The sequence below is a fragment of the Thamnophis elegans genome, chromosome 7 (assembly GCF_009769535.1).
Source record: "Thamnophis elegans isolate rThaEle1 chromosome 7, rThaEle1.pri, whole genome shotgun sequence".
Lineage (NCBI taxonomy): Eukaryota > Metazoa > Chordata > Lepidosauria > Squamata > Colubridae > Thamnophis > Thamnophis elegans.
This window is the reverse complement of record NC_045547.1, coordinates 29187491-29202084: the sequence shown is the minus strand read 5'-3', so window position 1 is coordinate 29202084 and position 14594 is coordinate 29187491. Positions and strand designations below refer to the sequence as shown.

Sequence of the window (14594 nt, the reverse complement as noted above, 5' to 3'; positions counted from 1 at the left end):
TATTGTTTCCATACAGTTATTTCATGGATAATTTGTCATATTTCCCCATCCTCCACCTTTTCCGGAATTTAAAAGAAAACATTTTGTTTTTTTAAACATTCAAAAATCATTGAAATTTGATTAGCAAGCTGGATGGAATACTTAACTCTGTTCCCCATTACCATCACAGATGCAATTAAACTATTAGTCCCAAAATCCCAAGTCAACATGGCTATCAGTGGAGAATACCTGAAGATGTATTTCAACAGTATATGGAGAATAGTGACCCGACAATTGCGCGATAGACATATGTGCGCCAACAAAACAGCGCCGATTAAAACGCGACGTCAAAATCGCGCCCACAAATTCGTGACGATAAAATTGTAACGATAAAATCGTGACGACAAAAGCGTGATGACAAGAACAATAAAATAAAATAAAAAATAGGATTAGGGTTAGAGTTAGGGCCAGGGTCAGGGTTATAACGTACGTATACATGTCCCACAATGTTAAAGGCTATAGGTTGTTGATGACGCGATTTTGTCATCGCACATTTGTCGTCGCGCTATTGTCAAAAATCAATCAGCGATTTTGACAGCGTTCATTTGTCCTTCACGGTTTTGGCGGCGCGCATATGTCTAGCGCGCATTTGTCAGTGAACCATGGAGAATTACAGGTGACCCAGCTTTAATGTGAAAAGGTGCCATTCGTCTGAATGAGAGTCAGCTTGGTCTAATGGTTAAGGCACTAGGGCAGTGATGGCTAACCCTTTTGTTGTCATGTGCCAACACCCACCCACCCATGCACCCCACTACCTTTGCGTATGCATATGTGACCCGCCCATGCTCCCCTACACATGGGCATGCAACCCCCCCCCCGTGCTCTCTTTTGGGCCTCCCTGAAGCCTCCTGGGGCCCAAAACAGACTGCAGGGGGGTGCCTCACACACAGACATCCCTGTGCATATGTGCATGACCCCCTGACCCCCATCCATGAGCACGCATCTCCTGCATGCACCCCACCCTCCGCGCATGTGTGACAGAGATATGAAAATCAGATGGCTGGTTCCACCACATGCGCAGTGGAACTGAACTGGGGCGACGACTCGTGCGCCCGTAGAGGGGGCTCCACGTGGCACTTGTGTCACATGTGCCATAGGCTCACCATCATGGCACTTGGCTAATAACTGGGAGACCAACAGTTCTAATCTTGCTGTATTCATGAAAGCAGCTGGAGGATCCTGGGCCAGTCACAGTCTCTCAGCCCAACTCACCTCACCAGGTTCTTGTGGGTAGAATAGGAGGGAAAATATTAGTTACATTTGCCACCTTGTGTTATTCAACAGTAAAGGCAAGATATAAATAAAACAACATTGTCCATCATTCAGTTAAGGAACAAGTATACAATATACGTTCATACAAATATTGAACTGCAACCTCCATCTTTATTTTTGATCATTTTCTTCTACTATTGCTGGCTACAGTAATACAAAATGACAACCTTTGCAAGGCCAGACATTGCCCTTCTTAGTGTTAGGATCTGAAGATCTTACATTCAGACAAAAATCAGGTTAAAGGGACCTTCCTTTGTCTTTCCATCACAGATAATATGCAGATTCAGAATTACACAAAGTATAACAGTGGAATAGTAGAATGGTGTTAAACCATTCTTCCCTTGTTTCTCTCTAGAAAAGACTAGGGGCTTTGAAGAGGTTTGCCTTTTTCTCCTGCCATCCCAGCTGCAGTGCACACGTCAGAAGCCTGTTGCATTTTTTAAAGAGGATGTATGTTAAGATGCCACGTCATGTAGTTTTCTGAAGCTCTTTGAATCCCAAGATACCTGTATAGCTGTCAAGGCCAGGGGAATCAGGAGATCCAAGCAGTTCAAATGAGTATAAAGATTTATTGCAAGCTTAAATGCTCTACAACAGGGGATGTCAAACTCGATTTCATTGAGGGCCGTATCAGGGTTGTGTTTGACCTTGGGGGTGGGGTGGAATGGGCATGGCCAGCTTTCCATCACTCGTGTCCATGTGCCTGTGATGGCCTGAGGGCTCTGCCAGTGAAACTGGGCTGCCAATCTCTGTTTTCGGCTCTGGATCTGGCCCACGGGCCTTGAGTTTGATACCCCTGCTCTACAAGAATTTGAACTGGTAATGATCCAAGCAAATTGGTGGTAGAGAAGAGTCACGAGAATTCAAGGAGGGCTGGGCTTAGATCTCTTGTGGGCATGAAGGAATTCATGATTGATGATGTGCTTGACCCCCTCCCTTGAACTCAGCCTGGTCATTACCTACAATATCAGGATTTCTCAAGATCCCTGCAAATCAGGATTTCTCAACCTTGGTCACTTGAAGACATGTCTTCAATTGACCAAGGTTGGAAAAACCCTGCTTTATATTATTAAAGGTTGCTCTAGGAGCGCTACCTAGGATAAATTTATATATCCTCAAACTTCCAAAATTTTAACCTTAAACAGTCTACCGTGGACCTCATGCCATTCCTAAGAGGTCTTTAACGGGGCGTGCATAAGCGTACCAGGGTGCCTATCGTCCCTGTCCTACTGTTCCCATCTATTGTACTCATTTATTATGTATATATGTATACCTGCTTATACTTATATGTTTATATGTTAGATTCATACTTGTACTTGTTTTCTCATACATGCTTGACAAACCAAATAAATAAATAAATAAGATAAACAACGAAGCCACAAAAACTGCATGTTCCTAAAACAAAATATGAATGCAATGCTTTTTTTAATTCTGGAACACCAATAGTAAAGTATTGGAACTGGCTGTGTGCATCGGACTGCAAATAGTCAAGGACCCAGGGAAGAATGCTCCCCCTCTCAAGCCTCAGCATATTTAGGAATTCCTAAGGACAAACTGCAAGAACAGAGTTAAAGTGACCTAGCTGCTATCACAAAAAGATTGGACATAGCTCTGTTATTCACATCTCAGCTATTTTCTTTTTAATTCAAGGGAAGCTCTCCCCTACCACCAAGATTCAAAGAAACCATCTCCATTTTTCTCCACTGTGGGCTTCTGGATAGTGTTAAAAACCAGCAATTTCCCCAGTACCTTCTGTTCTCTCCTCCCTGCCACGTTTCCTTCTTATACTTCCCCAGCCTTTCTGTTTGCTTCTCTGTTCTCAGTTTCTTCTGCCAAGTTGTGGGAAGCACACCAAATTTGGCACCAGCAAGTTCTCCTCCAACTCCCTAATCTAAACAAATGGAAACAATTTGTCCACTCCAGAGTCTTATCCAGCTTTTCCTCCAATAACTTGAAAGGGCTACAGTAAACTTGCTGATCTTGCAATTCTTCCATCCGTGAAAAGCAAAACTGATTTTCTTTGATCCTTCATTCCCCAATATTTAACCAGAAGTGGGGCCTTCGCCTTTCTTAGAAGCCCCTCTCCCCAGTTTCTAGTTAAACTCTGATTGCCAGCTGATCGATTTTTTTCCTCACGTTCTTTAATTGCCAGAATGAAAGAGAACAAAGCCAAAATAAATAAAAGTCGACCCACTGTTCCCTGCAGCTGGCAAGAGACTTTGTACATCCAGAAGCAGCCTAGCAAATGTGCTGCTTTCAAGTCAAGGGGCAGAACAGTCAAAACTAGCCAAATTATATTTTGTTATCTGAAACTGATGCAAAACATCCCACAAAGTGTCCCATCCCATACAGCAAATATATTAAATGGCTAACACTGTCTTTGAAAAGTAGCTGTGTGCAGGATACCTATAAGTATATTCCTATACTTACTGTATCTTCTACTAGCCGATAACCCGGCGTTGCCAGGGTATTTATTTATAGTGGAAAAGTGTCCGGACCAAATGTAATTTCTAATGTTGGAGATTCTCCCTTACCAGAGGGAGCCCCCTTGTGGAGTACTGTGAAGTCATTACTATGGCAACTCCACTGAGCTGCACAATAGAAGCCATTTTACGGCAGTACAGTAGAAGTCATTTTAAGGCACAACAAGCAATCTTAACAGCAAACACACTCTGAGGCATTTTAGGGGTGTCTTACTCCCACAGTATTTGTTTCCAGAGAGTAAGTCATCTGTGTACCAAGTTTAGTTGAAATTGCTCGAGGTGTTCCAGAGTTATGTTAGAACATACACACATACAGCTGTTTTTAGATATATAGAAAGAAAGATTCAGTGGGTCTATAATGCGGCTATAATCTGAAACAACTGTATGCCCCTTGATCTTTCAACCACCACAAGAAAGTCAGACAGACCAGAGCAAAGTTCACATTTTTGCTTATTATTTTTATATTGTTAATGGGAATTCTTGGAGTTAGGATTGGAGGGGAGGAATACCCAAGTTGGTGTATATCTGAAACTTATAGGTGGTTTTCAGTTTATGATCATAATGGAGCATGCCCATTACACTCATAAGTCACAGTGGTCCTACAGCAGGTTGTGTTTCTGATCTGATTTTATAACTATTTTTGCAATGGTCATGAAGTGAATCCCTGATTCTTTATTGGAAGTTGCCAAAACCTGGAAGTAAATGCTGGGTTTTGACAAAAATGACATAAATCATGGTCACTGCAAATAACCAGAAATAGCCGACAACTATATGTGAGGTGGCACAGTGGTTAGAGTGCAGTAATGCAGGCTACTTCAGCTGACTGCTAGCTGTAGTTTGGCAGTTCAAATCTCATCAGGCTCAAGGTTGACTCAGCCTTCTATCCCTCTGAGGTGGGTAAAATGAGGCCCCAGATTGTTGGGGGCAATAAGCTGACTCTGTAAACTGCTTAGAGAGGGCTTTAAAAGCACTATGAAGCAGTATACAAGTCTAAGTGCTATTGCTATATGTATTTATTTCCCTTTTGTCTGCTTACAGAAAGCCAGCACGGAAAAAGAGTATCAAACAATGAAGATGGGAACAAGGAATATTTCTGTGGCTTCAGCAGCCAAAATTCTTTCAATTAAAATACTTCTTTATATATCAGCCGTTTCAAACCCGTGAGTTAGGATTATAGTCCCTAACATTCCCAGCCAACCATTGACCACTGGGACTATATGAAATCATCACAATAAAATCTGGCATTAGAGGAAACAGATGAAAACATATCAGTAAGCAACAGAATGTGCCAAATAATTGAGGCCTTTGAACTATGGTGCTGGAGAAGACTCCTGCAAGTCCCTTGGCCGCAAGATGATCAAACCAGTCAGTCTTAGCGATCAACTCTGACTGTTCTTTAGAAGGCCAGATCCTGAAGATGAAACTCAAATACTTTAGCCACCTAATGAGAAAGAAGGACTCACTGGAGAAGAGCCTAATGCTGGGAAAGATTGAGGGAAGAAGGGGACGACAGAGAATGAGGGGGCTAGAGGAAGTCACCGAAGCAGTAGGCATGAGCTTAAATGGACTCCAGAGGATGGTAGAGAACAGGAAGGCCTGGGGTCTTGTCTATGGGGTCACGATGGATTGGACATGACTTTGGAACTAACAACAACAAGAAACAGAATATTCAATTTAACAAGTGTATATTAGGTTTGGAAACCAAAGGATATATGGGAAAAGGTAAAGATCCCATTGGGAAAGTGTATGCATTCCCCTTGCTTCTTCTAAGACATGTTTCTCAACGTTGACAACTCAAAGTTATGTAGATTTCAACTCCCAGAATTCCAGAGCTGTAACATTATGGGAGTTGAAGTCCACATATCTTCAAGTTGCCAAGGTTGAGAAACATTGCTCTAATCAGAGCAGAAACATGCCCCCATAATGCCATTTCATAAGGCCAAAGTCAAATGTTAACTTGGCCTCCTCTACGCCCACAGCCGAGGCTACGTAAAACCATCTTGAGATATTCCAATTTTAAAGTAGTGTTTTCTTCTTCTCCCGCTAGTTGTGTAGCTCACTGAAGGTCATTTTAAACCATACAATAGCTGGACATTGCCATCTGTGGATGGTGGTTCTGCTACCAATGTAGCATTACAAGTTGTCCAAAGCTTCAGATGACACATTGCTTTTCATGGGGGATTTTTTTGTTTCCTTCTTTTTAGGGTACCAGCACGTTTTATCTACTCCTATCCCATTTTGCCTATTTGTAGGTGACTTATAGATGTTACCAATTGTAGCACATCATGCTACCGCAGCACTACTATGGCCTTGGGCATATCTTTCTGTATCAGGACAAGTACTGATAGGTAACATTTTAGTCGGACTGGATTAGCTGGGCTCTTATGTTGCCTATTGGATAGGATATTTTGGTTTTATGGGGGAGGTATATATTTTGCTCTTAACTAAGCCTACTTCAAACTGTGCAATACAATTCTCATGTGGCCCTCTCTGCTCAAGATTGGTTGGCTTTCACAGCAACTGTGACTACAAGAGTTTGGGGTATCTGCAAGAAATAGATGGTGAGGCCACACAGCCCAGGGCTTCAAACTTGCCCATTGCTGATATGGGGCCCATGAATAAATGGTTATTTATTCATGGGACCCATACCTTGTGTCCACAAATGCATCTGGATATCCCTCCTATCATCTCCGAACATCATCCATGTGGTTAAGGATTGGAAAAGTTAGGGGTCCTTGGTGTTCTCCAAGCTTGCTTTCTTGCCAAACTAGGCATTATCGTCATCTGATGTTAGTTTGGGCAATGAAACATCTGCAAGTAAACAAACAAGCTCAGAGAGCACCAAGGATACCTCATTTCAACCTTGATATACAAATGGTGCCCTTTATTGATTAGTGAAGTTGTCTATAACATCAGGTGGCAATAAACATCTCAGCCTAGTTTTTTTTTCCTCCCCCCCTTGCTAATAATTTGCTAATTGCTAATAATTGGCAAGGGACACGGTGGCTCAGTGGCTAAGATGCTGAGATCAGAAAGGTTGGGAGTTCGATGGTTTGAATCCGGAGTGAGCTCCCCGTACTTGTGCCAGCTTCTGCCAACCTAGCAGCACAAAAGCATGTAAAAATGCAAGTAGAAAAATAAGCACCACCTTTGGTGGGAACATAACAGCGTTCCATACACCTTCAGCGTTTAGTCATGCGGGCCACATGACCACAGAGATGTCTTCGGACAATGCTGGCTCTTCGGCTTTGAAACGCCCCCTAGAGTCGGAACGACCAGCGCATATGTGCGAGGGGAACCTTTACCTTTAATAATCGCTAATAACCATTTGCTCCGTTGGTTACACACAACGACAATTGCCATCCTGTTCTCCGCTACCTGGGACCAACTTCTCGTTAACTACGGAGGAGTCATTCCTGGACTAAGAGTTCTTCGTAGCGCCTTTTATCGGGGTTCCGTCCATCCCAAAAGAGAGAGTAAAGGGACGGCGCAAGAGAGAGAAAGCGGGCGAGCGGGGAAGAGAGAAAACGGCTCCTATCGCCGAGGAAAGAGTTAACGGCGCTCGAAACCTAACACCATGCGGAGCCCGAAGAGGGGAGAAAAGGGAAGGGAGCGCGAAAGAATAGAGTCTCTCCTAGGCGGGCTCGGTGGTTGGAGGCGCCTGTGTGCCAGCAAGAAGCTGTTGAAGAAACCCCCAGGCAGAGCACTTCGCGAGCAGAGGTCACCCGATGCGCAGAAGGGACTGAGCAGCCAGCGGAGGGACAGAGACGGTTTGCTGTAAGGACCTGCGGCGACGCGCATCTCCACTGGGGTGAGTCTCCCGGGTTGTTGCACTGAGTTAGGGGGACCTCACTGCAGATTGCAATCCTCTTCATCTTCCTCCCTTCCTTTCCCCTCCCGACTTTGTCTAGTCGCCAGTGATCAAATGCAACCCGGCTTCGGCGTCCCTCCTGTCCTCCCCCCCCCCCGTCGGGGTGCTGTATATCTGCCAACTACCCCCCCCCCCTCCACTACTTCGGTGAACCCGCGTAGCTCTGCTCTTTCCGGAGCGCTCGCCGATTTTTTCCAGAGTGAAGAAAGGGGTTATGGCTTCATCCCGGGACAGAAAGCAACTCTTTCGCGCAGAGGTCTTCAAACTTGGCAACTTTAAGATTTGTGGACTTCAATTCCCAGAATTCTGGGAGTTGAAGTCCACAATCCTTAAAGTTGCCAAGTTTGGGGACTCCTGCTTTATAGCGTCTCAGAAGGTCGCCTTCTTAAAAGGGACTATTAGGTTCACAGTTACTTACAGTATCCCTACACGAGCACAAACAACAACGTTGCGATATAAAATAAGGGCAGATTTATCCACTGGCGTCTTATTGGGGTTCCCGTTATTTGGGTCCCCATTGTGCACCTCTCGGAACTGACCAAATTGTTGTAGATGTCATACGTGGGATTCTCCTCAGGTGCATCTTGAGTGGTGCAGAGCAGTGGTGGGCTTCAAAATATTTCACTACTGGTTCTGTGGGCGTGGCTTGGTGGGCGTGACGTGGCTTGGTGGGCGTGGCTGGGGAAGGATACTGTAAAATCTCCTTTCCCACCCCATTCCAGGACAAGGTTACTGCAAAATCCCCATTTCCTCCCAATCGGCTGGGATTTGGGAGGCAGAGAATAGATGGGGGAGTTGGTATTTACCAGTTCTCCGAACTACTCAAAATTTCTGCTATTGGTTCTCCAGAACTGGTTAGAACCTGCTGAATACCATCTGTGGTGCAGAGGGTGGGTGGGTGGGGGGAACCTCAGTGATAAGATGAGTGAACTTCAAACTCCAAAAACTTCCCAGCATGGAGAATTCTGGGAATTGGAGTCCTCATATCTTAAAGCATACGGGCTGGGGACTTCCAGGAATTGAAGGTCATGCATCTTAAGTTGTGCTGGGGAAATTTGGAAGTTGTTCTACATGTGTTTTTTAAGTTGCTGAGGTTGAGAAAGATTGCAGTAGAACACAAAGAGGCATAACTGAGAATGATATGGGAAGAGCAACTAGGGCCAATAGATAAAGATATACAATAATAATAAAGTCTTGTGAAGGTTAGAAGGCCAGGAGTTCCTGCAGAATATAGCAGGCAGCCTAATTGTGAAGTCAGATTCCAGCCACCAGAACAGTGAGGAAAGTGGGCTCATGGGAGACCTAGCCCTACTTTTGCAGCAACACACCCCCTAGGCATGATTCAAAACCATCTCCACTATGCGAATTGCAATCCATAGGGGAGGTAGGAGGTATTAACCTTGTTACAAAAGGGAAAATCAAATACTTTGATATCAAAATGCCTCAGCCCAACATCGGTAGTGGGCTACAGCAAGATGAAGGTCTGATTATGGAGAAATAACAATAACATTTAGACTCTTCACAGTGTTTTACAGAGCCGAGGTGGCGCAGTGGTTAGAGTGCAGTACTGCAGGCCGCTTCAGCTGACTGTTAGCTGCAGTTCGGCGGATCAAATCTCACCGGCTCAAGGTTGACTCAGCCTTCCATCCTTTCGAGGTGGGTGAAATGAGGACCCAGACTGTGGGGGCAATATGCTGACTCTGTAAACCGCTTAGAGAAGGCTGAAAGCCCTATGAAGCGATATATAAGTCTAACTGCCATTGCCATTGCCATTACAGCCCTCTCTAAGTGGTTTACAGAGTCAGCAAATTGCGCCCAACTATCTGGGTCCTCATTTTACCCACCTCGGATGGAAGGCTGAGTCGATTTTGAGCTGGTGAGGATTGAACTCCTGGCAGTGGGCAGAGTTAACATTCAATACTGCATTCTAACTACTGCACTACTATGGTGCCATAATGTTCCGAAACAGTAAGTGACTCATCTTAATGCCACATGATAGTCACATGGATAAGCCCTGTTTGAAAAATTACAACAAACTGCATCCTTTAGTAGGTAAGCAACTTACCACAGAGATAACCTGAGGAGAAACCACTCCAAATAAGTTTTTGCTCTATTTCAAAATATTTTAATGTAATCTTTTAATTTAAATAATGACATTGATTTAAGGATAGTAATGTTGTTTAAGGACATTTGGGCTACTATTTTCCCATCTTCTCTTCACCAGTAATCAATATTTTAGTTACTTCCTATTCAGCTGTTTCATTAGGACTTCCTTCCAAGGACAACTACCTTCACAAAAGCACTGAAAAAATGTAGCAGGGCTTAAGTCATCAAAGTGAAGAGATTGAAATCTAGATATTATCATGGCTTTAATTAAAATACAGGTTAAAGTGAGGGTAAAGGACAGTGAAACAAGTTAATTGTTTAAGGACAGCTTTAATTAAAAACTGTTGATGGGAACTAGGGGGCAGTAACATCAAGGTGATCTTGGCTGATCTTAGAAAGGTAAGTAAGGGAAGAGCATGATCAATACTTGGAAAAAGAGATTAACTCTAGGGTTGAGGACTACCCTGGGCAAACCTAAAGGAAAAAAACCAGTAACCCAATCCAGTCCTTGAAGAAGGTTGTTGCAATCTGCTTTCATACTATCAAGAAAACTATATGGAAATGTACATGCTTTTTACTAGGAATTGAGCACAATTCAGGGATTGCTTACTTTAAAACAGCACTATAGCTAAAAATGATAACTGCTCATTTTATGGATTTCTGTAGCTAAACTATTTACAGACAGTCAGTTGTAAGGCCAAAACAATATATTATTTTCTTCTGTTCAATTGCATCCAATTTTTGGAGACTGCCTCAACAAGCTAGATATGGCAAGGGAAATCAGAAGGCTTTGCAGAAATAATAGAAAATGATTTTGACAGTACTGGATCTTTGGTGTAAATGCTAGAGATATTTTTACCAATATAGTTTTTTCATCTTACATTTCTATTTCCATTCAGAGAAATGGAAGGAAAAAACACTCATCCTAAAGGGATCAGTTTTACAGTCAGCTTCATTTACCATAAGACATAACTTGTTTATAGATCACCTTGTGATCTGTATTGTACAACTGAGGAATAAACATTTTCCCTTCCATCACAGCATCAATTAATAACTTTTACAGAATGGAGACAGAAATTGTCTGTACAAAAGGAATTTATTTGTTTTTTATTTCCTCCCAAATTAAATTCTAGAATCAATACATTTATTAAAGTATAAGTAGTCCTTGACTTATGACCACAGTTGGGACCAGAATTTTGTTCACTAAGAAATGAGGTTGTTAAGCGAATTATCACATGACTGGATCCAATTCTGTTATCATTGTTCCTGTGGTCATTAAGCAAATCACATGACTGTTAAGTGAATCATGATTGTGAAGTAAATCTGGCTTCCTATTTGTCAGAAGCCAGCAAGGAAGTTCACAAATCACAATGATGTGACCCAATTAAAATATAGCAATAATTTTGAATGTGAATTGGTTACCAAGTACCTAGATTATAATCAGGTAACCAAGGGGATGGTGTGATGGTCATAACTTTGAGGACAAGTCATAAGTCTCTTTTTCTGAGACCAATGTAACTTTGAACTATCATTAAATGAATTGCTGTAAGTTGAGGATTACCTCTACAACATTTTGAACTCATAGATGCTTTGAGTGTTATCCAAAGGGAGCATTATTAGTGGCTGGGAAGTAAGAACAATAAAACGAATGATCAGAAGGAAATCTCAAAAGGTGTTTTTGCAAAAGGCAACTGGACATTGTTTTACCTTGAGGAAGTTGTTTCACTTCTCATCCAAGAAGCTTCTTCAGTTCTGAACAGAGTCAAAACTGAAGAAGCTTCTTAGAGGAGAAGCGAAATGTCTTCCCCAAGGAAGTCCAATTGCCTTTTGAAAAAGCACCTTTGAGACTACCATGACCTGGATATGACTGAGAATCTCCATAGATAATCAGAGGGAAATGAAATGTAAAGAGTTCAGTTGGGGCATGCTACTTGTAGCGATATTAGCCATTCACAGAATAGTTGTTTGGTGTGGCACAAAACATTTCCCCTTGATTGGCATATTGTAGTGGGATAAATGACTATTTCTCATGTGTTAAACAAAGATAAATATCAGAACTAATCGATTTTCAGCCGGCTATTTTGGGATGAAGCTGGTCACTGTAAATCTTCAGTGGCAAGGGAATTCTGCTTGCTTGCTTGCCTTCCTTATTATTTCTGAACAGTTCTCAGAGAAAAAAGTAGCTCCATTCTGGTGTCCAATCCTTTTCACTATTTTTTTTTCCTTGCAGTTCACAATGAAAATCCTCCAAATCAGCATGCCCCTGGCTTTCCTTGTGCTCCCATTCTTTGTGCTTGGGGCTCCCAGTGAAGAGCTTGGCCAGCAAGAAGTCCCTACCAGCTTGAATGGTTGCAAGAGATGTTGTGATTCTCTAGATGTCCCTGGCTCCTCTGAAGCCAGTCTTGGTACAGACAGACCTCAAGCTTTGCCATTCGTAATGCCAGAAGTTCGTCCATATATCAACATCACAATTCTGAAAGGTAAGCTATTATCATCTGTTACTTTCTGACTCATGCTACCTTCTCGTGGTTTCCTCCTCACTTCATCTCTTTACCTAAATCAAATTGGAAACTTCCCTGGCAGGATCTTGTGATTTGTTTATTTGCCTTAGTAAATCATCATGTATATTATTGTGCTAAAGGCATGCACATCATCTTTCCCAAGCCAATAACTGTCAACCACCATGGAAATGTTTATTTAGGGAAGGAATAATTAACCACATTAAACCTTTAGTCATATATCCCTCGGCTGCAATGGCCAAACTTGTTGGGAAATAAGTCCAAAACATCTGGAGTGACAACTTGGAAAATTCTGCTATAAAGTTTCATTTGGTTAAAAAGTCTACAGTTAGCACAGATGGCGACCAAAACAGGCAATTTCTTCAGACAAAATTAAAGCACATTTAATACAGATAAAACAAAGGCCTGTTACAGAAAGTGTAGCCTGTATGTTTTACTTAGATACAGGTTAAACTTAAAATTTTTCTCCATCTGGGTCATTCAAGCATCCTCCTTAGGACAGGATTGGTTGCCACATGTTCTACCCTGTTTCCCTGAAAATAAGACCTCCCTGGATAAGAAGCCCAATTGGGCTTTTGAGCACATGTGCTAAAACAAGCCCTCCCCTGAAAATAAGCCCTCCCTAAAAATATTGCAACACATCAGCAGCCATGAGGTGACCATGCTCGCCGTCTCCTGTACCTCAAAAAAAAAAAAACCTCCCTGAAAATAAGACCAAGCGCTTATTTTGGGGGTCAAAAGAAAATAAGACCCTGTCTTATTTTTGGGGAAACACAGGTATTATATCCTGCATCACCCCTATGTTCCATCTCCCTTTCTGGAATTTTGTACTATTCTTTAATTATGGTTGCTAGAGATGCTACGCAGGAATGAAATTACATTGTAAGAGTGGATTTTGGAGCCCCCACAAGCAATGGTTGTCTTACACAGCTTCTCCCTTTCTTTCTTTTTTCCTTTCCTCTCCTTCTTTCCACAGGAGAAAAAGGAGACCAGGGAGAGACTGGAATTCCTGGTAAATGGGGCAAAGAGGGACCCCCTGGTGATCGGGGACACCAGGGTCCAAAGGGCAGCAAGGGACAAATGGGGGCACCTGGAGATCCCTGCAAGCACCAGTATGCAGCTTTCTCAGTGGGCCGGAAGAAGGCTCTCCACAGCAATGAAGGCTACCAGGCTTTGATCTTTGACACTGTCTTTGTGAACCTCTATAGCCACTTTGACATGTTTAAGGGTAAGTTCTACTGCTACGTGGCAGGCCTGTATTTTTTCAGTCTCAACGTCCACACCTGGAATTTCAAGGAGACCTACATGCACGTCATGCGGAATGACCAAGAGGAAGTCATTCTCTATGCTCAGCCCAGTGACCGCAGCATCATGCAAAGCCAGAGTTTGATGCTGGAGCTACGGGAGAACGATGAGGTTTGGGTGCGTCTCTACAAGCGACAGCGTGACAACGCCATCTACAGTGACGATGTGGATGTCTACATCACTTTCAGTGGTTATTTGATCAAGCCCAGTCTTGAATAGCTGTTTCCCTCCAAAGCACAAATTCAACCTCTCAACATCCTCTTGATTTCCTGTGAACGTCTGCAAATAATACAGAAAATGACCAACAGATCTGAAAACAGAGAGAGCACTGAAAAAAAAACCTTTTATTTTCTTTTGAGAATGCCAACTGGGAAAAAATATTCATGGGTCAAACAAAAAGACCCTCCAGAAAAGTTTTGCTGATTTATGTGTCCTTCTCAATACTAGATGTGATTGTAAGGTACGGGCTGAAAATCCTAAGCCTCATGAAATTTCTGTACCTGCTAACTCAGAATCATTTTGTAAACATCTTTGTTTGGACATAACACTTCCTAAGCAGAATGTTCTAATTTAGATTGTTTACATGAGATAAACTCTTTGAGGTACTTCAAGTGAGATAAGTTACCGTATCTTATCTACAAATCTACAAACCACATGTAGGTGCCTGACAGCCCTCTTCTGTTTGCTAAGAATTCCTGGTGAGAAGCCTTGTATGACTGATAGTTGCCATCACCTTCACAAAATTTACCTTTGTAAATGTTCTATAAGGTTGGCAAATGTAACTGTGATCTGTGCATCTGTCTAATGGACATGCAGTACACTGTATAACGCTGTAGGGATCTCTTCCATCACTATGTTAAACATATGCAGGGTTAGGATTTATCCCGGGTGGCAAAAGAGTAGAAATAATGCTTCTAATTTATCCCCCAAATCAGAAGATTCCTAAAGAGGTTCCATGCTGGTGCCTAAAATTATATTGTAATTGATTGAATCCCAGCA

At 42.5% G+C, this 14594-nt stretch overlaps 1 protein-coding gene across 1 annotated transcript; it reads left to right on the top strand.

The window, feature by feature from the left end:
• The first annotated feature begins 7050 nt into the window (after positions 1-7050).
• C1QTNF6 (C1q and TNF related 6) lies at positions 7051-13949 on the top strand. The gene is made up of 3 exons (XM_032221548.1): positions 7051-7605; positions 12002-12251; positions 13267-13949. The coding sequence occupies exons 2-3, from the start codon at positions 12008-12010 to the stop codon at positions 13812-13814; spliced, it is 792 nt and encodes a 263-aa protein (XP_032077439.1). The 5' UTR covers positions 7051-7605; positions 12002-12007; the 3' UTR covers positions 13815-13949.
• The last annotated feature ends 645 nt before the right edge of the window (positions 13950-14594 follow it).